General features: G+C 43.4%; 1 protein-coding gene across 1 annotated transcript in view; it reads right to left on the bottom strand.

Moving 5' to 3' along the window:
- The window catches only part of POLR2B (RNA polymerase II subunit B), a 120,115-nt gene that overhangs the window by 73,802 nt on the left and 20,559 nt on the right, over positions 1-25,754 (bottom strand). Inside the window, exons 5-8 of the mRNA XM_030194562.1 lie at positions 24,688-24,907; positions 15,800-15,958; positions 3,809-3,973; positions 2,469-2,665 (exon numbers count right to left, since the gene is read on the bottom strand). Of these exons, the coding sequence (XP_030050422.1) occupies positions 2,469-2,665; positions 3,809-3,973; positions 15,800-15,958; positions 24,688-24,907 (741 nt within the window). The remainder of the gene's footprint in view (positions 1-2,468; positions 2,666-3,808; positions 3,974-15,799; positions 15,959-24,687; positions 24,908-25,754) is intronic.

Raw genomic sequence — 25,754 nt, 5'->3', positions numbered from 1 at the left:
TCTGGAAAGAGTGGCAGTGTTTTGCCACCATTCTAGGTACTGACTGCCTATGGAGAGAACTAGTTTTGTAGACCGGGGCCAATGACACCGAGCTTGAGATGCCATTGAAAACGATGCATGTGAAAAGGATGCATATAAACATAGTAACATAGTAGGTGACGGTAGAAAAAGACCTTATGGTCCATCCAGTTTGCCCAAAAAGATAAACTCATATGTGCTACTCTATATGTATACCTTACCTTGATTTGTATCTGCCATTTTCAGGGCACAGACCGTAGAAGTTTGCCCAGCAATAGCTCTGCCTCCCAACCACTAGCCCCGCCTCCTAACCACCAGTGCTGCCACCCAATCTCTGCTAAGCTTCTGAGGATCAATTTCTTCTGAACAGGATTCCTTTATGTTTATCCCATGCATTTTTTTAATTGCGTTACCGTTTTCATCTGCAAACAGAAATATGTAGACTGTAGCAACTGGTGGTAAAGCTACTATCTCTTTGAGAGCATCCAGAGATTGAAGAGTTGAAATCCTGTTTGCCCTGCACGATTTCAGCAAGCTTAATGTGATAATGCTGGGGGGAGTAGTAGTCGCTCCTTGGGCATCCGTGTTGGTTTCATGTGCAGGATCAGTAAGGCCTGATGAGAGAAGTTCCTTTGATGTGGTAGGAAACCATGTAGTCAGCAAGTGGGGATGGGAAAGAGGGCGTGCTGGACTTAGTTAAGTTTTGTGGCTCCTTGGTTGTGCGCATCATGCTATTTAGTGCTATGCTTGTCTTTATCGAAACACCACTTTTAAGAGTTTCCAACTTCCCCTTTTTTGAAGCTGCCCTGTGGGCAGTGAATGACAACCTTGGAAGGAGCAGCAAACTGCAGGGCTGTTAAACCACCCCTCCCCCCCCCCCCCCCCCCCCCCCCCCCCCCCACACACACACACACAGGAGTTGGTGCTGCTCATCTGTTTTTTGGATAGTCATTTTCTTTGGCCGCAGGCACCACAGTTAAAGCGGGATACAGTGGTCATGTTGGCGTGCAATAATGGTTTTGCAAATATGAAACTGCACTGCCAGTCAGGTGAACTGTGTCAAGAACCTATATGGTATTAGTATTTGATCTGCCAGCAAGGGTAAGGATTTCACTCCAACAGGTAACAGTTTTAGGTCCGGAGGGAAGAGAGCCAGAACTAGGCAGCTGAGGACATGCAGGTTATTTGACTGGGTCCTGGAGGGATTAATTCAGTGGACATCGTTCTGAAGCTGCTGACCTGATTTTTTCCTTTTACTTTCCTTTAGTCCAGGTTATATCTAGTTCTAATAATCCTTTTTTCTTTTGAGAAAGAGCAGGAGAGCAAGCTACCATCTGATGAACTGGAAAGATAAGACTGAGAATGATCATGGACAGCTAGGTTAGGTTTCCCTAAGCTATGACAGCATCATCACAAGGAGCTGTCAGGATGATGTCACCATGGCATGTTTGATCACCCTGCCAGAGAATGCTGCACTTTTGCACTGTAATTAAGGAATATTCAGAAACAGGTCTCAACAATGGCCCCTCAGGGATCAAATTCAGTAGGTAATAACGGACATGAGATGACAGCAAATATTGCCCTTCATATTAAGAATTAACAACGTTTCATGCCTTTTCAACAGGAGCACAAGGAGAGTTCAGGTACAATAATATTTCCCTATTTCTGGAGGGGTTACAGTCTAAGTTTGTACTTGAAGAAATGGAGGGTTAAGTGACTATAAGACAAGCAGCAAGATTTGAACCCTGGCTTCCCGGTTCTCAATCCTTTGCTCTAACCACTTGGATACTTCTGCACGCTAATGTAAAATTACTCTAATGTAAAATTAACACTTTTTAAATGTACTTACTTTGCCCAAAGCTGCAGGCTCCACCTTGACAGTCCTTGTTATATTTATTAGTTTACCTTATCTTAGTTTTACTATCAGTTTGGGCAGCTATTTCAAAACCACAGGCACTTGTCACAAATACTGGACTCTAAAAACCTGAACAATCCTGCTGATCTACTTTATTTTATTTTTTTTCGTTTTAGTAGTAACAGAGACCTTTGATAGCAGGTTTAACTGTTTTTCCCAATAATGACGTCATTTCAGGACATTTGATTTTAAGGCAATTGTCTCACCAATGGAAAAAAAAATAATGCTAATGTACCTAGATTGTTTATAATACAAAAGCCTGATTCTCTTATGGCTATAATCCCCAATTTTAAAAAACTATGTTGCAGTTATTCAAACTATTCATGTATCACACTCCAACTGTTTCTACAGAGGGCACTGGCTACAAGAAAGTTATTAAAAAAAAAAAAACCCTGAAAAAAACACTGTAAATACTGACACTTCTAGGAACTAAAGATACTACAATATCTGGGTTTTTTCATTCTGCTGTTAATTTTACCTAAGACAACTTTCATCTAATACCTCTGCTGAAATTTGTTCTTAGCAAGTTACTTACCCCAAGAAATAAGCTTTCTTTGTTTCACAGAAGTCACTGACACCAACATGGGGCAGCATTTCTTTCTGCAGGACTTCTTTGGCATATTTGATTCTTTTCTCTTTCGTGACACCAGGTTTTGCTCCTCTCGAGCCAATGAAGTTGAGGGCAACATTTTGCTCCTGAATAACAAAGGCTTCATCCAGTGAAGGCTTAACCTAGGGTAGGAAAAGAGCAGTAGTGCATGATATCCATACAAAAGACTACAGGAACACCGCCTACAGCCCCAGACTTAAAAAAAAAGACCAACGTGGAAGCCATGCCTGCAAGTGGCTTGCCATGGGTGATTATAGATAATCAATACAACTCTTATAGCCTGCACATATAAGAAGTTCAATGCAGAAAGCAAATGTAAAGATGACCTAGCCATATCTAGGGAAGATACAATTATAATCTCCGATAAAGCCAAATTACAACAAATATTTTTGAAATTAGATTTAAGATGCTTACGAAATTGTAAATAACCTAAAGGTAGCTCATTTCACAGTTTTTAAAAATTTTTTAGAAGTCTTTATTATTTATTATATTTCACCCCTTTAATTGATGGGGAACATAATTTAATCGGATCTCTGAGTCTAGTCATCCTATTTGTAGATAGTAAAGACAAAAGAGAAACCATGTATTCTGGTACATGACCATATAAAATTTTAAATATCATAGTAGACTTTAAAAATGACACGAGCCTGAACAGTATTGCCCTCAGTTTAAATCTAACCAGAATATTTTGTTTAGAAAACAAAAGTTGATTTTACCTAATGTTATAGGCTCAAATAAAAAAAGGTTTGAGCTAACTAAAACCTTTATAGGTTGCAAGATTAGGATTTATCCATGTCTTACAATCAATACAAACTAAAAACAAAGGTTTCCAGCACCAAGAATAGAGGTGGCTAAGTCTGGTTATGTGTTCTTCAAACATGCTGAGAAATATAGTTCTATTTGAAACAGTAGAGCTTATATTTTAGCATATGAAAAAAAAAATGTTGTGGATTTTTAATATATCAACAAGTTTGCTCTTTGGCATCAATTTATTTGTGGTCAGTTCCATTAGAATAGATGCACCATTATGAGAACGCATCTGTTGGTTTAAGCTTTCACTGAGGGCTGCAATGAAACAGGACAACACACACCCATCTGCTGCTTATTGCTCAATACACAACTATTAATCACCCCATGCACGCACAGAGGTGTGAAATTAAAAGAAAAAAAAATTACTGAGGGAACCCCCCCCACACACAAAGCCCTACTAGGTAAACTAAATGAAACATGAACATTTCAAGTCATGGAAAAGATTGGCTCATTACCATTTCCATCATCTCTGGATCTTCAAAGTCATAAATAATGTGCTCCAGAATGTCTCTGTCAGACACAAAACCCAGTGCACGGAAGACAATTATGATGGGCACTTCTTGTTTGATGTATGGCAAAGTGGCCACAATGCGCTGACCAATCGCACTCTTCTTTGCACCCTGGAGGGGACAATGTTTCAGGATTAGTTCACACAGCATCAAGCACTCCTGTTGACACACCTTACCTCTACAAACTGACAGGATTCAACCTAGTAATATACAATATTTTTTTGCAGTTTCTTGTTTAATGAAGGCTTGCACATCTGAAATCTTCACAGTGCTTAAATAGCTGAAGGCAAGATTTTATTTATTTCAACATTTGTACCCTACCTTTTCCAATGATATATGTGGCTTACAATACAAGTACAAGTTTAACAGATACAATCTAACATGTGTTGCCTCTATTATCGTATATTCAGAGAGAAAAGCCATAGAATGTTATTGAATGGACGAGGGAATAACACAGTATTTCTAGGATGGGCGAGACAAATTGCTTGTTCTTTTGGCCGTTGTTGGTAAAAGGGTGCTGAGCTCATTGGACCCTTGGTCTGTCCCAGCATGGCGATGCTTATGTTCTTATGTAATGTGGACCAGTGTTTCCGGCAGTTGAAATAATTGTTCATGCATTTTAATTCTTTCGGGAGTGTGTTCCATGCCTTAGTGTATACATAGCTGAAGCTTGTTGCAAGGGTAGCTCTGTATTTTACGCCATGAAAGTTGGTAAAGTGGAGGTTGACGTAGTTTCTTACACCTGTAGTCGCATTCCGGTTTGGTAATTCTAAGAGGTCTATCATGTATTCAGGGGCTAGGCCATGAATAACACTTCGCTCAGGTGCAGAGCTTGAAGGTTACTCTTAGTTTGATTGGAAGCAAATGTAAGTTGTTTAGAAGGGATCTGGTACTTTCAAATTATGTCTTCCTGTGTATAACTCTGGCGGTGGTGTCCTATGCTATTTGCAGTTTCTTTAGGGTTCGTTCTTTGCAGCCCGTATAGATTCCGTTACAATAATCTGTATGGGTCAGGGCCATAGACTGGACTTGGTCGTGGAATATCTCTTGATTCACTTCAGTTTCCACATCATGTAGAACATTTTCTTGGTGACAGTTCTGACCTGGTCTTTGAAGGTTAAGTGGTAATCAAGGATCTTCAGTTTGTTCAGTACAGGGAATATGATTCCTTTCACAATACTGTAGAAGGTTGTGTTGCAATGCAGTGAGGTGATTGCAGGCAGTGTGTTTTCTCTGCTCAGTTTCAGTTTGAATGCCGAGGCCCAGGTTTTCCATGGTATTCACTCCAGCGGTAATTTTGGTGGTGGTGTTTTTTTATGTGAAATAAGTATATAAGTACATAAGTAATGTCATACTGGGAAAAGACCAAGGGTCCATCGAGCCCAGCATCCTGTCCACGACAGCGGCCAATCCAGGCCAAGGGCACCTGGCAAGCTTCCCAAACGTACAAACATTCTATACATGTTATTCCTGGAATTTTGGATTTTTCCAAGTCCGTTTAGTAGCGGTTTATGGACTTGTCCTTTAGGAAACCGTCCAACCCCTTTTTAAACTCTGCTAAGCTAACCGCCTTCACCACTTTCTCTGGCAACGAATTCCAGAGTTTAATTACACGTTGGGTGAAGAAAACTTTTCTCCGATTTGTTTTAAATTTACTTCACTGTAGTTTCATCGCATGCCCCCTAGTCCTAGTATTTTTGGAAAGCGTGAACAGACGCTTCACATCCACCTGTTCCACTCCACTCATTATTTTATATACCTCTATCATGTCTCCCCTCAGCCGTCTCTTCTCCAAGCTGTATAGCCCTAGCCTCCTTAGTCTTTCTTCATAGGGAAGTCGTCCCATCCCCGCTATCATTTTAGTCGCTCTTCGCTGAACCTTTTCCAATTCTACTATATCTTTCTTGAGATGCGGCGACCAGAATTGAACACAATACTCAAGATGCGGTCGCACCATGGAGCGATAAAACGGCATTATAACATCCTCACACCTGTTTTCCATACCTTTCCTAATAATACCCAACATTCTATTCGCTTTCCTAGCCGCAGCAGCACACTGAGCAGAAGGTTTCAGCGTGTTATCGACGACGACACCCAGATCCCTTTCTTGGTCCGTAACTCCTAACGTGGAACCTTGCATGACTTAGCTATAATTCGGGTTCTTTTTTCCCCACATGCATCACCTTGCACTTGCTCACATTAAACATCATCTGCCATTTAGCCGCCCAGTCTCCCAGTCTCGTAAGGTCCTCTTGTAATTTTTCACAATCCTGTCGCGATTTAACGACTTTGAATAACTTTGTGTTATCAGCAAATTTAATTACCTCGCTAGTTACTCCCATCTGTAAATAATTTATAAATATATTAAAAAGAAGCGGTCCTAGCACGGACCCCGGAGGAACCCCACTAACTACCCTTCTCCATTGTGAATACTGGCCATTTAACCCCACTCTCTGTTTCCTATCCATCAACCAGTTTTTAATCCACAATAGGACATTTCATCCTATCCCATGACCCTCCAATTTCCTCTGTAGCCTTTCATGAGGTACCTTGTCAAACGCCTTTTGAAAATACAGATACACAATATCAACCAACTCCCCTTTGTCCACATGTTTGTTCACTCCTTCAAAGAATTGAAGTAAATTGGTCAGGCAAGATTTCCCCACACAAAAGCCATGCTGACTTGGTCTCAGTAACCCATGTCCTCGGATGTGCTCTGTAATTTTGTTTTTAATAATAGCCTCTACCATTTTCCCCGGCACCGACGTCAGACTCACCGGTCTATAATTTCCCGGATCTCCCCTGGAGCCTTTTTTAAAAATGGGTGTTACATTGGCCACCCTCCAATCTTCCGGTACCATGCTCGATTTTAAGGATAAGTTGCATATCACTAGCAGTAGCTCCGCAAGCTCGTTTTTCAGTTCTATCAGTACTCTAGGATGAATACCATCCGGTCCAGGAGATTTGCTACTCTTCAGTTTGCCGAACTGCCCCATTACGTCCTCCAGGTTTACCGTGAAGTCAGTAAGTTTCTCCGACTCGTCCGCTTGAAATACCATTTCCGACACCGGTATCCCATCCAAATCTTCCTCGGTGAAGACCGAAGAAAAGAATTCATTCAGTCTCTCCGCTACGTCTTTGTCTTCCTTGATCGCCCCTTTTACCCCTCGGTCATCCAGCGGCCCAACCGATTCTTTTGCCGGCTTCCTGCTTTTAATATACCGAAAAAAATTTTTACTATGTTTTTTTGCCTCTAATGCTATCTTTTTTTCATACTCCCTCTTGGCCTTCTTAATCTGCGCCTTGCATTTGCTTTGACACTCCTTATGCTGTTTCTTGTTATTTTCAGATGGTTCCTTCTTCCATTTTCTGAAGGCGTTTCTTTTAGCCCTAATAGCTTCCTTCACCTCACTTTTCAACCAGGCCGGGTGTCTTTTGGACTTCCGTCTTTCTTTGTCAGCATTCACAAAAAGACTGAAGCTTTGTTTAGCCAGAGCTCTGGCGAGTTGTGCCATCATTAAAGAGGATGGGTGAGATAGGGTAATCTTGTACTCCACATTCAGCTTTCCACGGAGGGGAGATCAATGAACCATCTTCACCTGTTAGGATCTAGATGTGAGAAAACCTTCGAACCAGTCTACTACCTTCCCTTCAATGCCGATTTGATTGAGCACCCTGAGTAAAATCTGGTGATCAACCATGTCGAAAGCACTTGATAGGTTGAACTGTAGGAGTATGATATTATGACCTTTACTGATCTCCTTTTTGAAGTTGGTTAATAGTGTAATCAATACTGTTTCTGAGCTGAAGTGGGGGGGGGGGGGGTCTGAAGCTTGATTGGGGCTCACGTAGAATGTTTGAAATGGATAAAACTAACACCTCCATTATTTTCGTTGTGAGGGGTATATGTACGCTACTGGCCTATAGTTTAACTTCCTGCTTGCTTTTTCTGTCATCCTTTGGGATTGGTGTCAGCAGTATGTTACCCTTTATCCTAAAGATCTTGATCTTTCCGCTGCTTTTGACACTGTCGATCACAGCATACTTCTCGATACCCTGTCCTCACTTGGATTCTAGGGCTCTGTCCTTTCCTGGTTCTCTTCCTACCTCTCCCTCCGCACCTTTAGTGTTCACTCTGGTGGATCCTCTTCTACTTCTATCCCTCTGCCTGTCGGCGTACCTCAGGGTTCTGTTCTTGGTCCCCTCCTCTTTTCCATCTACACTTCTTCCCTTGGTTCATTAATCTCATCCCATGGCTTTTTCTACCATCTCTATGCTGATGACTCCCAAATCTACCTTTCTACCCCTGATATCTCACCTTGCATCCAAACCAAAGTTTCAGCGTGCTTGTCTGACATTGCTGCCTGGATGTCTCAACGCCACCTGAAATTAAATATGACCAAAACCGAGCTTCTTATTTTCCCCCCCCAAACCCACCTCCCCGCTCCCCCCGTTTTCTATTTCTGTTGATGGCTCTCTCATTCTCCCTGTCTCCTCAGCTCGAAACCTTGGGGTCATCTTTGACTCTTCTCTCTCCTTCTCTGCTCATATCCAGCAGACTGCCAAGACCTGTCGTTTCTTTCTTTACAACATCCATAAAAACCGCCCCTTTCTTTCCGAGCACTCTACCAAAACCCTCATCCACACCCTTGTCACCTCTCGTTTAGACTACTGCAATCTGCTTCTTGCTGGCCTCCCACTTAGTCACCTCTCCCCTCTCCAGTAGGTTCAAAACTCTGCTGCCCGTCTCATCTTCCGCCAGGGTCGCTTTACTCATACTACCCCTCTCCTCAAGACCCTTCACTGGCTCCCTATCCGTTTTCGCATCCTGTTCAAACTTCTTCTACTAACCTATAAATGTATTCACTCTGCTGCTCCCCAGTATCTCTCCACACTCGTCCTTCCCTACACCCCTTCCCGTGCACTCCGCTCCATGGATAAATCCTTCTTATCTGTTCCCTTCTCCACTACTGCCAACTCCAGACTTCACGCCTTCTGTCTCGCTGCACCCTATGCCTGGAATAAACTTCCTGAGCCCCTACGTCTTGCCCCATCCTTGGCCACCTTTAAATCTAGACTGAAAGCCCACCTCTTTAACATTGCTTTTGACTCGTAACCACTTGTAACCACTCGCCTCCACCTACCCTCCTCTCTTCCTTCCCGTTCACATTAATTGATTTGATTTGCTTATTTTATTTATTTTTTGTCTATTAGATTGTAAGCTCTTTGAGCAGGGACTGTCTTTTTTCTATGTTTGTGCAGCGCTGCGTATGCCTTGTAGCACTATAGAAATGCTAAATAGTAGTAGTAGTAGTAGTAGTACTGTGGCAAAACAGTGGATTTCTGAGCCTATGAACTATATTGTTTAGTTGATGACATTTCTCCAGGTTGTTTTGCTGATATGCATTTCTCCTGGTTGGCCAGAAGGTGGTGATTTTTTTTAAAGCTGTACCAGACGTGGCGGTTTTCTTTTTCCCCACCTGTGAGGTAATTAGTTCGTCTGTTTGGAAGTAGAAGGAGAAAGACTTCTCTACTGAGACCCTGTGATTAGCTATATTCTGTAACTTATGAGCAGCTATAAATTCTGTACTTCCCAGGCACTATTCAGGTAATGATAAAATGTTTAGTTTTATAATTAATCCTATTTCAGTTACCTGTTGTGTACTGTTTTCCCCATCTGTTTTATAGTTCACTGTTCAATATTTTTATGACAATAAACCTCTTTTAGTTTATTGCCTCTGCATGTCTGGACAGACTAAGAATCCTGGTGGTTTGTGTGTTGGGTCTGTGGGTGCTTTCTGGGAACAGTGGGACCCCTGGGAGTGTGGCCCCAGCAACCTAGAAATCACTGGGAAATAATTTGAGAGCAGGAGACTCACCCAGAGGCGGTTGGGACCCAGTTGGGGGAAGGAGGCTGTTAGTGTGAAGCACAAGCTGCAGGTGGACCTGGGCTGTGCTGGGGATAGACCCGCCAGGTGGCTCCAGGGTTATCCCCAGGCAAGTGACTAGGCGTTTCATCACAGTTATTTATGTGGACCCTATTCTATAAATTAAAACACCTATTTTCCTTTGAACAATAATAGCAAAACCCAAGATCTTTATTGTTTCTAGTTCATCTCTCCTCAAAAACTGTCTTTAGGTCTTTCTTTCCATTAGTCCTTCCCATTATTCCACAACATGTGGGATAGTTGTGTCCAACTGAAAACTGAGCCAAGACATTGCTCTTGGCATACAGTCCAACTCCACTATTTACACAGACAAGCAATAAGAGGAACTCAGAAAAACAAAACAACCTTAAACAACTTGTTAACTGAACATTAACCAGATGAACAAATATATGTTTAGACCTCCCTTATCTCTGTACACCTTGTACAGAACAAGGGATATGTAGGAAGCACCACGCAAGGTAAAAGTCATTATTTTACTCATACTATGCACCAGGGCTTTTTTTGTGGAGGTACTTAGTACTGCACCTTTTCCATTGTCTGCTAAAATTGACCCATGCTCCCCAAGTTTTAATGAAAGAGTTCAGACTCTACACACCAATTCTGCCTTGCCATACATGTCTCAAACGAGTCCTTTCAATAGCCAAGCCTAAGACCAAAGGGGCATGGATCCTCCATGAGCACTGGACCTTCCTTCAGTAGGCCGTGTACCTGCAGAAGACGGAAAGAACCCCATCCAGCAATCTAATCAGATCTGTGTACCACAGCTTCGGAGACCAATCCAGGGCTATGAGAATTATTCAAGCCCAGTGCAATGCGATCCTTTTCAACACGCGGCACAAAGCCCAGCACAAAACTCCTGTATGCCCATGCAGACAACTATTCTTAAATATGCCTCCTAGAAACCTGCTTCCTACTGGGAATCACTTCGGCAAGGCCGGTTAATGAGCTACAAAGAGTTAGTCATCACTCTCTTTACGTACAGTTAAACCCAAAAAAAAAAAAAAATACTTCTTGTGAACACATCCAAAATTTCTACTTAAAATCGATCATACTGTCTTCTTTCTGCCGCTCGTCTTATATTCCGCCAGAACCGATATACTCATATCACCCCTCTCCTCAAGTCACTTCACTGGCTTCCAATCAGATACCGCATACAATTCAAGCTTCTCCTCCTTACCTACAAATGCACCCAGTCTGCGGCTCCTCACTACCCTCATCTCCCCTATGTTCCCGCCCGTAACCTCCGCTCACAGGACAAATCCCTCCTTTCAGTACCCTTCTCCACCACTGCCAACTCCAGGCTCCGCTCATTCTGCCTTGCCTCACCCTATGCCTGGAACAATCTTCCTCAACCCCTACGCCAAGCCCTCTCCCTACCAATCTTCAAATCTCTGCTTAAAACTCACCTCTTCAATGCTGCTTTCGGCACCTAACCTTTCGAGAAATATAGTATGCCCTATCAGATTGACTCTACACTTGTCTTTTAGATTGTACACTTGTCTCTAGATTGTACACCTGTCTTTTAGATTGTAAGCTCCTTGAGCAGGGACTGTCCTTCCATGTTAAATTGTACAGCACTGCGTAACCCTAGTAGCGCTTTAGAAATGTTAAGTAGTAGTCGTCTTTTCAGTCTTTAGAATAACCAAGAGAAATCGTGGCATACCTTAGACTTGTAGTGCCTGTGTACATTCCATCTAGAAAGAACAAAGTGCAAGAAAAGACTTTCCAGCTACTCATCTTGCATGACCCCCCCCCCCCCCACCAAAAAAATAAAAAAAACTAGTGTAAACTAAAAACAAAACAAAAAAAAACTTCTTCTATACTGCAATAACCTTGTGGGTTCCATGCAGTCCACAAATAAAAAAGAAAACCCAGGCATACCTGGGAAGCTACAGTCAAAAGTACATAAGTAATGCCACACTGGGAAAAGACCAAGGGTCCATCGAACCCAGCATCCTGTCCACGACAGCGGCCAATCCAGGCCAAGGGCACCTGGCAAGCTTCCCAAAACGTACAAACATTCTATACATGTTATTCCTGGAATTGTGGATTTTTCCCAAGTCCATTTAGTAGTGGTTTATGGGTCTTTTAGGAAACCATCTAACCCCTTTTTACACTCTGTCAAGCTAACCGCCTTCACCACGTTCTCCAGCAACAAATTCCAGAGTTTAATTATGCATTGGGTGAAGAAAAAGTTTCTCCGATTTGTTTTAAATTTACTACACTGTAGTTTCATCGCATGCCCCCTAGTCCTAGTATTTTTGGAACGCGTGAACAGATGCTTCACATCCACCTGTTCCACTCCACTCATTATTTTATATACCTCTATCATGTCTCCCCTCAGCCGTCTCTTCTCCAAGCTGAAAAGCCCTAGCCTCCTTAGTCTTTCTTCATAGGGAAGTCGTCCCATCCCCGCTATCATTTTAGTCGCCCTTCGCTGCACCTTTTCCAATTCTGCTATATCTTTCTTGAGATGCGGCGACCAAAATTGAACACAATACTCAAGTTGTGGTCGCACCATGGAGCGATATAACAGCATTATGACATCCTCACACTTGTTTTCCATACCTTTGCTAATAATACCCAACATTCTATTCGCTTTCCTAGCCGCAGCATCACACTGAGCATGACGACACCCAGATCCCTTTCTTGGTCCGTAACTCCTAATGTGGAACCTTGCATGACGTAGCTATAATTCGGGTTCTTTTTTCTCACATGCATCACCTTGCACTTGCTCACATTAAACGTCATCTGCCATTTAGCCGCCCAGTCTCATAAGTTCCTTCTGTAACGACTTTGAATAACTTTGTGTTATCAGCAAATTTAATTACCTCGCTAGTTACTCCCATCTCTAAATCATTTATAAATATATTAAAAAGCAGCAGTCCTAGCACTGACCCCTGAGGAACCCCACTAACTACCCTTCTCCATTGTGAATACTGCCCATTTAACCCCACTCTCTGTTTCCTATCCTTCAACCAGTTTTTAATCCACAATAGGACAAAAGCAAACAATAGTTGCAACAAAATAAAATATATCCCATATTCAGATACAATACAGGAACTTCTCAATAAAAAGCCATATAGACATGGATTCCACAATGCATATCTTTCTGCCACCAACTCACAGGGTATAACCTTAGAAATAAGACATGTCCACCATCTTAAGAAAGCTGGTAGTGACTATAGCAAATCTATGAGACACTCTGATATGTATACCCGAGTTTGATTTGTCCTTGCCTTTCTCAGGGCACAGACTGTAGAAGTCTGCTCAGTACTGTTCTTGTACTAAGTTCTGAAGCTAACATTGAAGCCCCTTAAAATTTACACTCCAGCTCATCCCTATCTATTCAGTCATGATCAGGGCGTAGACCGTAGAAATCTGCCCAGCTCCAGTTTTGTTTCCAGTTATCGGCGTCGCCACCCAATCTTCACAGAACCATTTCTTCTAAACAGGATTCCTTTGTGTTTATCCCACGCATATTTATTTATTTTCTGCATTTATATCCCACATTTTCCAACCTCTTTGCAGGCTCAATGTGGCTTACAAATACCGTAGAGGTGATCGCCATTTCCGGAATAAGAAATACAGAAGAATGTTCCAATCAGAGTATATAGAGTACACAGTAAATTAGAATAAAATTGGTAATCAATACATTTCAGGTGCTGAAATCAAGGGTAGTGAAAAGCGTTCAATAATGACAATGTGATAAAGTAACCAAAATAAGAATAATTCAATGTTAACCAATTCTGGTTCAGTTCTGATGTCCTGTTTTTTTAAGAAGGGTCCTTTTGATAAGTCTCTCTGAACAGATTAGTCTTTAATAGTTTCCGGAAGGCTGCCAAATCGTGTGTTGTTTTTATGGCATTCGGCAGTGCATTCCAACGTTGCATACAAATGTAGGAGAAACTAGATGCATATATTGATTTAAATTTAAGTCCTCTGCAATTGGGATAATGGAGATTCAAGAAAGTACATGATGAACTTTTTGTATTCCTTGCTGGTAAATCGACGAGGTCAAACATATATGTCGGGGCCTCACCATGAATAATTTTGTGGACCAGGGTACAGATTTTGAATGTAATTCGATCTTTTAATGGTAGCCAGTGTAATTTTTCTCTGAGGAGTTTGGCACTTTCATATTTTGCCTTTCCAAATATGAGTCTAGCTGCAGTGTTTTGGGCTGTCTGAAGTCTCTTAATGATTTGTACTTTACATCCAGCATAAATGGAATTGCAATAGTCCAAATGGCTTAACACCATTGACTGCACCAGGTTGTGAAAAACCTCCCTTGGGAAGAAAGGTTTAACTCTTTTAAGTTTCCATATTGCATGGAACATTTTCTTATATTTTTTTGCATAGCTTTCTAGGGTAAGATTTAGATCAATTGTGACTCCCAGGAGTTTCAAGGTATCCGAGACAGGAAGAACGTGGTTTGGAGTGTTAATATTAGCATAACTGACCTTGTTATATTGCGATGAAAGGATAAGGCATTGAGTCTTATCAGCATTAAGCTTTAGTTGGAATGCATCGGCCCATGAATTCATTATTTGGAAGCTGTGATTGATTTTCTTTGTGATTTCTGTTTGAATTCCATTACCGTTTTCACCTCCACCACCTCCCGCGGGAAGGCATTCCACATATCCACCACCCTCTCCGTGAAAAAATACTTCCTGACATAAGTCCCGAGTCTGCCCCCCTTCAACCTCAATTCATGTCCTCTAGTTCTACCGCCTTCCCGTCTCCTGAAAAGGTTAGTTTGCGGATTAATACCTTTCAAATATTTGAACGTCTGTATCATATCACCCCTGTTTCTCCTTTCCTCCAAGGTATACATGTTCAGGTAAGCAAGTCTCTCCTCGTATGATTTGCAACGCAAATCCGATTCCATTTTCGTAGCTTTTCTTTGCACCACTTCCAGTCTTTTTACATCTTTAGCAAGATATGGCCTCTAAAACTGAACACAATACTCCAAGTGGGGCCTCACCAACGACCATCAACACCGCCTTTCTTCTGCTGGTTATGCCCCTCTCTACGCAGCCTACCATCCTTCTGGCCACGGGAGTTGACTTGTCGCATTGTTTCTTCACCTTCAGATCCTCCGACACCAACACCCCAAGGTCTCTCTCCTGAGTCTAGTTTACTAATCTCTCCTCTCCTATCCGGTATCTCTCTCTTGGGCTTCCACACCCCAAGTGCATCACTCTACACTTCTTGGCATTAAATTTTAACTGATACAAACTATCAGAAACCAAGGCAATGTTTATCCATACAAATCAAAACAAAAAATTAAAAATTAAAAAATTATTTAAATAATAACAATGTGTGCTCAGTTTTTTTGGTGTATATACAAAGACTCAAGGATTTGAGATGTAAATCAACACCTTTTTAGCACCATTGCATGCCCTGCCTCCTCCTGATGATAACACTGTTCAAATAATTTTCTTAAGAAAATAAAGGAGTAAAAAGTAACCGCTACTTAGCTTGAGTGGTGTGGAGTGCTGTCCATCTGCTTGACGTGCATATATAAGTCGTAGTGGATTCCTGGTCAGTGTAATACTTTTTCAGTGCAAAATCAGTGAATATCTCAGTTCAAATATCAAACAAAAATCAATGTCCAAAGTTCCCTACATGGGCCATGTTTCGCCTGCATAGCGGCGTCTTCAGAGGAACTAAAAGTACAGCAACCCAGGGAGGAACACACTCCAATCCTGTCTGAATCCTGAATACTAAGTAATGCGCATGTGCGGGCGTTCTTTTGCAGGATTCAGACCGGATTGGAGTGTGTTCCTCCCTGGGTTGCTGTACTTTTAGTTCCCCTGAAGACGCCGCTATGCAGGCGAAACATGGCCCATGTAGGGAACTTTGGACATTGATTTTCGTTTGATATTTGAACTGAGATATTCACCGATTTTGCACTGAAAAAGTATTGCATACATACATGAAAAAAGCTATTTAACATTTTTTCCAGAACTGGAGTGGAACTTACCTGTCCACCTCTTGCCAGCATGCTAACCCAGATAGTGCTTGTTGGTCTGGAGGAATTCTCCAGACAGGATCTACATTCTGCTGTATAAGCATATTTAGAATCCTTCTTTGCAAACACATACACTGTGTTTGTAGCCATCTTCTCCTGAGCAATCAGAACCTAAAGTAGAGAAAAATAAAGATCAGAAAACAAAGTTATTGTAAATAATTTCTCCCAGATCAGAAAAACAAATTAAGGCAGTTTACAAAGCAACAATAAACACAAAACAGCCAAGTAATAAAAAAAAAAAAAAAACCATCCAAAGACCAAAGATTTCAATAAAAGCCAAAAATAACCACTATGATTCTGATGGGCTGCTCCAGGAGAGGGAGAGGGGGCTCCAAGCCAGGCGAAGACAACCCTAAAGGCCCTTACCCAAAGCTATACCAGTTCAATCTGCACCATCTGACTAGCTCCAGGCTGCACATGCTGGTTATACTGGTGAAGTCACTGAAATCTCTTTTTTTTTCTCTACCTCCATCTGCTAATCAGGGGATATAAACCACTGGTGCAGACTGCCCTAGCTGGATAATAAGGAAGTATGTTTCATATAAGATACAAACCACAAAATAGCACACAATAACTAACAAGCATATCTGTCAAAATGAACATCAAAAAAAGGACCAAAAATGAGATGTACAATTTTTATCATTTGACAATAAAGCTCGCAAAAAGAGTTTTCCACTCATCTCAGATTCAAAGGCTGTCAAAAGACCTAAGAAAAAATTAGGTCTTATCTGATCATTTTCTTTCCATTAGTCCTTCCTACTATTCCAGAACCTGTGGGATAGTTGCAGCCGTCAACCAGCATGTGGAGATAGAGAACTGAAAACTGAGCTGAGACATCTCTCTTGGCATTCAGTCCAGAACCTCAGTATTTACGTAAACAAGCAGTAAGGAGAAATTCAGAATAAACACAATCACCATAAACAACTCACTAACCTAACACTAACCAGACGAGCAAACGTGTGGATCTCTCATCTCTAGACAACTTGTAGAGAACAAGAGATATGTAGGAAGCACCATGCAAGGTGACAATCGTTCTTTGACCTATTATTATTTCTCACCGACTAAAACATCTTAGAAATCTCTGGCAGGCCTCTGGAATAGTGGGAAGGACTAACGGAAAGAAAAACCATTATCAGGCAAGACCTAATTTCTCCTTCCATTACATAGCTTCCCACTATTCCAGAACCTGTGGGATGTTCAAAACCAATCCCTAGAGTGGATGGGAACCTGGCACCACCACCCTGAGGAGTGAAATCCCAAAGCTGGCTTATGAGCCCAGCATTGACCATGTTACCATCTTGCAAAATATCTGCCGGAGACAGTAACATAGTAAATGATGGAAGATAAAGACCTGAACGATCCATCCAGTCTGCCCAACAGTTACATGCATTATCATTTCATAATTAAACCAACAAGGAATGTGACATAAAATACTTGATCATGGTCTTTTCTTTGGCATTTCTGGGACATACAGTTGAAACCCACCCAGCACCGTCCTTATGTTCTAACTACTGGAGGTGTGGTCAAAGCCCACTCCAGCCCATCTGAACCAGTCTAGTCATTTGCAGGACACAGGTCTTACAAGTATGCTTGGCACTATCTTCATGTTACACCTATTGAAGTTGCTGTTGAAGCTATGTCCAGGCCATCCTAAACCAGATTGTCATCTGCGAAAAGATGGAAGCTCCACAGATTAGTTGAGATGAAATGCTGATACCACTTTTAGACAAAAGGAATGAACCATGAGCAAGGAGACCCATGTCTCCGAAAATTGAAGAAACAGATGCCAACAGCCTGAAGCTCTAAAACGCTAACACAACAGTCAACAAGAACGCTATCTTTAGAAGAAGATCTTTCAAGGAGACCTTCTGTAGTGGCTCACAAGGTAAAACATGAGCTAATGACCAGACACATGGGCAGAGCCCTGTGTATGTGCAGGATTCCTCATTGGGTGATATATGAGGTGGTGCTCTGTGATGGAAGGCGTATAGGGAACAATGGAATATATCCTTCCGGTAGGTAGGGCATATTCTCGGGGGGGGGGGGGGGGGGGGGAGAATGTGTGTGCTTTCCCTTCTCCCCCGTGACTATGGGTGAGGACTAAATCTTTGCAGCTAAGAACTTTTCATTCTTTCCTTCTTTCTTCTGTTTGTTTCTCTCTCTCCTTTCTTTCAGCTTTGTGTCCTTCATATGATATGTCCTAATGAGAAAAATTTTCCTTCCTCTTCTCCGAGTTCAGACTAATTATTTTACAACTACCAGAATAACTGATGTTAGGTTTTGTGAGATTACTAATGTTTGCTACTAATACCAGCTTCTGTTGTAGTGCGTAATAAAACCACCCTTTTCCTGTCTTTTGGTCTCTGTCTGACTTTTTCTGAGAGAATAGCATAAGCCACGCAGCTTTACACAGATGATTACCTAACTTTTAGAAGTCTTCTAAAAACACATTTCTTCAGTCTGGCCTTTCTGAATACAAAGAACTCTATTTGAATTTTACCCACACCCTTTTCTTAATCTTGTTTCCCATCTAGTCCTGCCTAATTATGCTCTCACCTATCCACCTTAAATTATTTGTTTGTCCTTGAGATAGTCTAAATCCCTGATTACTTACTACACACGTATTAATTTGTTTCTTGAACTTATTGTAATTTGTGTAATATACATTATGTTTTATTCACTTTATTGTTTGTTTGTAAGCTACGCTGAACTTGAGTCTATTTCGGACTAATGTGGGGTATAAATGTCATGAATAAATAAAATAAATAAAAATACAAGGGGGCACCTTTCTTGGAAAAAATTCTGTCTCCCCCCAACCTGCAGGTCATCTGGGATGGTTACCTTTACTACGGCTATGCTCTGCTGGAAGCAGTCAAAAGCTCGTCCCCGGCTTTGACTGGGGAGCTGGATGGGCCTTTGGCACACACTGTTGACAAGAACGAGCATGCTGGAACTGAACCTGCTGAGAAAGTGCATACCTACATCTCAGAGTAGTAGGGACCCCTCTTCGACTTGCCCAAAAACCTCCTACAAGAGGAGGAAGGTACAGAAGACGTCTGGTGGGAGAGAGTATCAATGGTGTCAATGTGTTTCTTGATGAGGTCAGCGACCTCCTCCACTTCGTCTCCAAAAAGATCCTTTCCAGCCCTTGGCATCCATCAATGTCTGCTGGACAGCAAGGTCTAAGTCAGAGACACGTACCCATAAGAGTCTGCACATCACTATACTCTGGGCAGAGATCCAGGACCCCCATCAAGGGGCCAAGAACGTTCTACCCACTTTCTGCTGCTCGACTAGCTGACAAAGTGATTTTTAGAGATAGTCTGCCTGCAGATTACAGCTCTGTCTCAAAAGCAACAGCTTTTTCAGAGAAAATACCTTTTAGAGATAGTCTCCCTGCAGAGAACAGTTCTGTCTCTTCACCTCCCTTCCCCCACATTTTTCAAACTTAGTGGGTGTGACTAGTTCTTTCTGGGGAAAGCAGATTTCAGCCTCAAAACCAACCGCTTTTTCAGAGAAGCCAACTTAGTCTGCCTGCAGATTACAGCTCTGTCTCTTAGGCTACCCTCCCCTTCTCGTGCGCCCTATGGAATGCCCAATCTGTCTGCAACAAACTCTCCTTTACCCATGACCTCTTCATCTCCCATTCTCTCCAACTCCTCGCCCTAACTGAAACCTGGCTCACCCCTGACGACTCTGCCTCAGTCGCAGCCCTATGCCATGGAGGCTATCTTTTCTCCCATTCTCCCCGCCTAGTTGGCTGCGGTGGGTTACTACTTTCGCCCTCCTGCAGTTTTCAACCTCTCCTCCTACCGCAGTCTCACTGCTTCTCATCCTTTGAAGTTCACTCCATCTGTCTATTCTACCCGCTGCCACTCAGAGTTGCAGTCATTTACCGCCCCCCTGATAAGTCCCTATCTTCCTTCCTTACTGACTTCGATGCCTGGCTCTCCGTTTTTCTTGAGCCCTCATCCCCATCCCTCATTCTTGGAGACTTTAACATACACACTGATAACCCATCCGACTCATACGCTTCTCAGTTCCTCACTCTAACCTCCTCCTTCAACCTCCAACTGAGCTCCACCACCCCTACTCACCAATCTGGCCATTGTCTTGACCTCGTCCTCTCCTCTACCTGCTCACCCTCCAATTTCTGCGCCTCAGCTCTTCCTCTCTCTGACCATCACCTGACCACCTTCACACTTCATCACCCTCCCCCGCAGTCCCGCCCAACACTAACCACTACTTCCAGGAATCTCCAGGCTGTCGACCCTCCCACCTTATCCTCTATTATCTCTAAACTCCTCCCTTCCATCATGTCCTCCGAGTCTGTCGACAGGGCTGTCTCCGCTTACAATGCCACTCTCTCCTCTGCTCTGGACATCCTTGCACCATCCATCTCCCGTCCCACAAGGCGTACTAATCCCTAGCCCTGGCTGACCCCTTGCATCCGTTACCTTCGCTCCTGCGCCCGATCGGCTGAACGCCTGTGGAGGAAATCTCGTACCCATTCAGATTTCCTTCATTACAAATTCATGCTATCCTCCTTCCAGTCCTCCCTTTTCCTTGCCAAACAGGACTATTACACCCAATTGACCAATTCTCTCAGCGCCAACCCTCGTCGTCTCTTCACCACCCTTAACTCCTTCCTCAAAGTGCCCTCCGCTCCCACCCCCCCCCCCCCTCACTCTCACCTCAATCACTGGCTGACTACTTCCGCGACAAGGTGCAAAAGATCAACCTTGAGTTCACTACCAAGCCACCTCTTCCTCTTCACCCTTCAACCCTCTCCCTCAACCAACCAACCCAGGCCTCTTTCTCCTCCTTTCCTGATATCACCGAGGAGGAACCCGCCCGCCTTCTTTCTTCCTCGAAATGCACCACTTGTTCCTCTGATCCCATCCCCACCAACTTACTTAACACCATCTCTCATACTGTCACCCCCTTCATCTGTCATATCCTCAACCTCTCTCTCTCCACTGCAACTGTCCCTGACACCTTCAAGCACACCGTAGTCACACCTCTCCTCAAAAAACCATCACTTGACCCTACCTAACCCTCCAACTACCGCCCCATCTCCCTCCTACTCTTCCTCTCCAAAATACTTAAGCGTGCTGTTCACAGCCGCTGCCTTGATTTTCTCTCCTCTCAGGCCATCCTCGATCCGCTTCAATCCGGTTTTCACCCGCTACACTCGACAGAAACAGCACTCTCTAAATTCTGTAATGACCTGTTCCTTGCCAAATCCAGAGGCCACTACTCCATCCTCATCCTCCTCGATCTATCCGCCGCATTTGATACTGTCAATCATGATTTACTTCTTGCCACACTGTCCTCTTTTGGGTTCAAGGGCTCTGTCCTCTCCTGGTTCTCCTCCGATCTCTCCCACCGCACCTTCAGAGTACACTCTCATGGATCTTCCTCCACCCCCATCCCGCTCTCTGTTGGAGTTCCCCAGGGATCTGTCCTTGGACCCCTTCTTTTTTCAATCTACACCTCTTCCCTGGGCTCACTGATCTCATCTCATGGTTTCCAGTATCATCTTTATGCTGATGACACCCAGCCGTATCTCTCCACACCAGACATCACCGCGGAGACCCAGGCCAAGGTATCGGCCTGCTTATCCGACATTGCTGCATGGATGTCCAACCGCCACCTGAAACTGAACATGTCCAAGACCGAGCTTATCGTCTTTCCACCAAAACCCACTTTTCCTCTTCCTCCGCTCTCTATCTCAGTTGATGGCACCCTCATCCGCCCGCAACCTCGGAGTCATCTTTGACTCCTCCCTCTCCACGTATATCCAGCAGATAGCCAAGACATGTCGCTTCTTTCTCTTTAACATCAGCAAAATTTGCCCTTTCCTCTCCGAGCACACCACCCGTACTCTCGTCCACGCTCTCATTACCTCTCGCCTTGACTTCTGCAACCTACTCCTCACTGGCCTCCCACTTAGCCATTTATCCCCCCTTCAATCCGTTCAGAACTCTGCTGCACGTCTTATATTCCGCCTGAACCGATATACTCATATCACCCCTCTCCACAGGTCACTTCACTGGCTTCCAATCAGATACTGCATACAGTTCAAGCTTCTCCTTACCTACAAATGCACTCAGTCTGCAGCCCCTCATTACCTCTCTACCCTCATTTCCCCTTACGTTCCCCGCCCATAACCTCCGCTCACAGGACAAATCCCTCCTCTCAGTACCCTTCTCCACCACCGCCAACTCCAGGCTCCGCTCATTCTGCCTCGCTTCACCCTATGCTTGGAATAAACTTCCTGAGCCCTTACGCCAAGCCCTCTCCCTACCCATCTTCAAATCTTTGCTCAAAGCCCCCCTCTTCAATGTTGCTTTCGGCACCTAACCTTTATACCTTTCAGGAAATCTAGACTGCCCCTATTTGACTGACTGTACATTTGTCCTTTAGATTGTAAGCTCCTTGAGCAGGGACTGTCCTTCTATGTTAAATTGTACAGCGCTGCGTAACCCTAGTAGCGCTTTAGAAATGTCAAGTAGTAGTAGTAGTAGTCTCCAAAAAGATCCTTTCCAGCCCTTGGCATCCATCAATGTCTGCTGGACAGCAAGTTCTAAGTCAGAGACATGTACCCATAAGAGTCTGAGCATCACTATACTCTGGGCAGAGATCCAGGACCCCCATCAATGGGCCAAGAATGTTCTACCCACTTTCTGCTGCTCGACTAGCTGACAAAGTGATTTGGTCTGCACCTGTGGGACAGAATCCTCCAAATCAGACATACTGTGCACCAAGTTCCGCAAATACAGGCTTGTGTAGAGCTGGTAAGATTGAATACGGGAGATGAGCATAGAGGGTTGATATATCTTCCACCCAAAAGAACCCAGAATTCTAGCTTCTCTGCCAAGGTGTGCCAAAGCATAGTCTCTCGAAACTCCTTGCTCTTCCACCCAAAAGAACCCAGAATTCTAGCTTCTCTGCCAAGGTGTGCCAAAGCATAGTCTCTCGAAACTCCTTGCTCTTGAGTGCAGATTCCACCACCAGGGAATGAGGAGGCAAATGAGGCTTGTGAAACCCTGGGGAACGCTGGATCCGATACACAGTGTCTATCTTCTTGGGCAGGACAGGAACCGACTAGAGGGAACTCCCAGTTTTTCACTTGAACATCTTTCAGGATCCAGTGAAGAGGGACAGTCATAGTCTCTCTAGGAGGAGAATTCATAGTCCAAGATCTCGAACAGCTCGGCCCTGGGCTCGTCCTCCATCTCTAAACAAATGAGAATGGCAGCCACCATTTCCCACAAAAAAACCTGAGAGGCACTCTGGTGGAGATGTCCTCCTTTCCTCTGGAGGGAAGGGGTCAGATAGGATGCCATAGGACTCCTCTGAGAAGTACCGTGGATCCTCTTCAGACTCCCATGAGAACTCAAGCTTCAGAAGACAGAAATGGCACTCACTCTTCTAAATCAACAAACTTTTTGCAGTGTTTCAGATCATCTGAAGTCTGTATAGCACTTTCGTACACAAACTGATATAAAGAGCATGGCAATAATCCAATAAAATCTATAAAGTTACTTATTTATTAAAGCAGAATCTCAGAAAATGGTTACATTTGCCTAATCAAAGCGAGCTATACCAGCTATGAGGATCAAGGCATAATGCAGAATCCAGCTGAACCCCAAGTGTATTGGCCTCCGTTTCTGAAGTATGGCTAATCCTTCCACTACTGGGATCAAGCAAAAATCTTTAATCCCCAATAATCCTAGTCAAGCTATTTTTTGTTGATTTTGACTACTGAACTATTTGAGCTTACAAGAGCAAGGAAAAGCCACAACTGTCAAGACGTCTGTTGGTCCTTGAGATCCCCCCAGTCTGGCTTTCAGAATATCCACAAGGCTGCACCCTCAAAGGAGCGTTTCAAAGATGCCTCCAAACGGCGATCCTGTATATCCTTGAGGGCAACCTCACCCTCAACTGGAAGACCCAGATGAGACTCCCCCACCGGGTAGAGGCAGGCCATAGTGCGAGCAACCTTCAGACTCCCCTCCAGCTCTGACCACTGGTCCGAAATAAGTTCCTGAATAGCCTCGTGTACCAAAACGGCTCGAGCTGGCCTTCTGGTGCTAGCCATTTTGACATTCACCGCGGCAGCAGCTAATCCTCAGGATCTTCAATATTTAACACCTGCAAGGACTCTGAAATAAGAGAAGGCAGTTCGTCCCTATGAAAAATCTGGACTGCCTTCGTATCGTCCTGCTCCTCTTGACCAAGTTCCCCCTCCTCAAGATCCCCCAGGCCCGAGTTCTGAGTGCCTCTGGAGGACCCTCCTGCCCCCTCCAAAAGGGATGGCTGGGGAAAATGGAAAGCGACAGAGCCCGTTTCAGATAGAAATGTGCAAGAAAATGTGGTCTCACCAGTTACACCTCCCTTCAGCAAGAGAATGGCTGGGGCAGATCTCCTCGGGAGATTAACAGACCAAAGCAATGCTTAAGGAGATGGTCGATTAGTGTTGGACTTGGTCTCCTTTATCCTACCTGCCAATAGGGGGACAGGGAAAGGGATTTGATATACCACCTCTCTCTGGTACAATGAAAGCAGTTTATATTTATTACATGCAGGTACTGTCTCTGTCCCTAGTGGGCTCACAATCTAAGAATTGTACCTGAGGCAAGAGGGTTAAGTGACTTGCCCAGGGTCACAAGGAGCTGCAGTGGGAATCAAACCCAGTTTCCCTGGTTCTCAGGCCACTGCAATAACTATTAGGTACTCCTTAAGACTAGGTCATCAATGAGTGACTTTTCAATTCACGGATATTGAGGGGAAGAAGAGGACAGAAGGTTGACAGAGAGAGGAACCTGCTTTACCTTTTCTGATCCATTTATAATAAAATAGCCTCCAGGGTCTAGGGGGCATTCATTCAGCTCACAGAGGTCACGGTCAGTCAGGCCATTCAGCAGGCAGTAGGTGGAACGTAGCATGATTGGGATCTTTCCAATAAATGTTTTCTGGTGCTGGGTCTGCAGCTGTTCTTCACCCTCCTTCACAACTGTCTTTGTAATATCCACATACAGCGGCGCTGAATACCTACAAAATGATCACATGCAGAAGATGTTGCTTAGAGAATGCCAAACTGCAAATAAGATTATCCAGACAAATGACGGTTGTTATTGTGGAATAATCTACCATTAGAATTAAAGAGCGATTGTGATTATATTTTTCTTTGAGCCAGAGCAGCTAGAGAGGTTGTTGATAGATAGGGAAGTGAGCTAGTTATCTGTAGGCAGGAATTTAGTTAGATCACCTTATAATTAAACCAGGATGTAAATGGATGTGTTATATTTGCTAGTTTTACTTATTGTCTTGCTCCCTTGATGTGGATTGTTTTGTTTTCCTATATGTGCGCTTTGTGTACCCATTAAAACAACAAAAAAAATAGAATGAAAAAGAATAAGATCGCTATGCTTTTCTTACAAAGCTGAAGACATTTCTATTTGCAGAGGCCCTTGATTTTAAAGCACGAGAAGTTTTACCTGCCAGTGCAGGAAAGAGGTCCTTCTCTCCATGACTCACAAATGTAAAATCAAAACAGAAAACATATAAACATAACATACATATATAACAAAGATTTTGTATATGCAAATTTTGTGACAAGGGAATAGAAGGACCTGCTTCTTGACTTGAAGGTAAAACAGTTACTACTGACCTCACAGATGTTCTCAGAGGACAGTAGGAATTAAATCCTCACGTCTGGGTAACATCACAGACTGAGCCTGGTGAAGGAAGTAAGTAATATCCCAGCAACCTTTTCCTAGAAGCGTTTGGGTAGTCTCTTCACACATGCAAATCTGTTCCTACCTGCTGCTGTTGCACAGGACTTCCTCAGTTTATTACAAGCTAAATTAATACAATTCCTTGGGGAGGTGCGAGGCTT

Source organism: Microcaecilia unicolor, chromosome 2 (genome assembly GCF_901765095.1).
Source record: "Microcaecilia unicolor chromosome 2, aMicUni1.1, whole genome shotgun sequence".
Lineage (NCBI taxonomy): Eukaryota > Metazoa > Chordata > Amphibia > Gymnophiona > Siphonopidae > Microcaecilia > Microcaecilia unicolor.
Note: the sequence above shows the minus strand (reverse complement) of the source record. Positions and strands in the feature narration are given on the sequence as shown.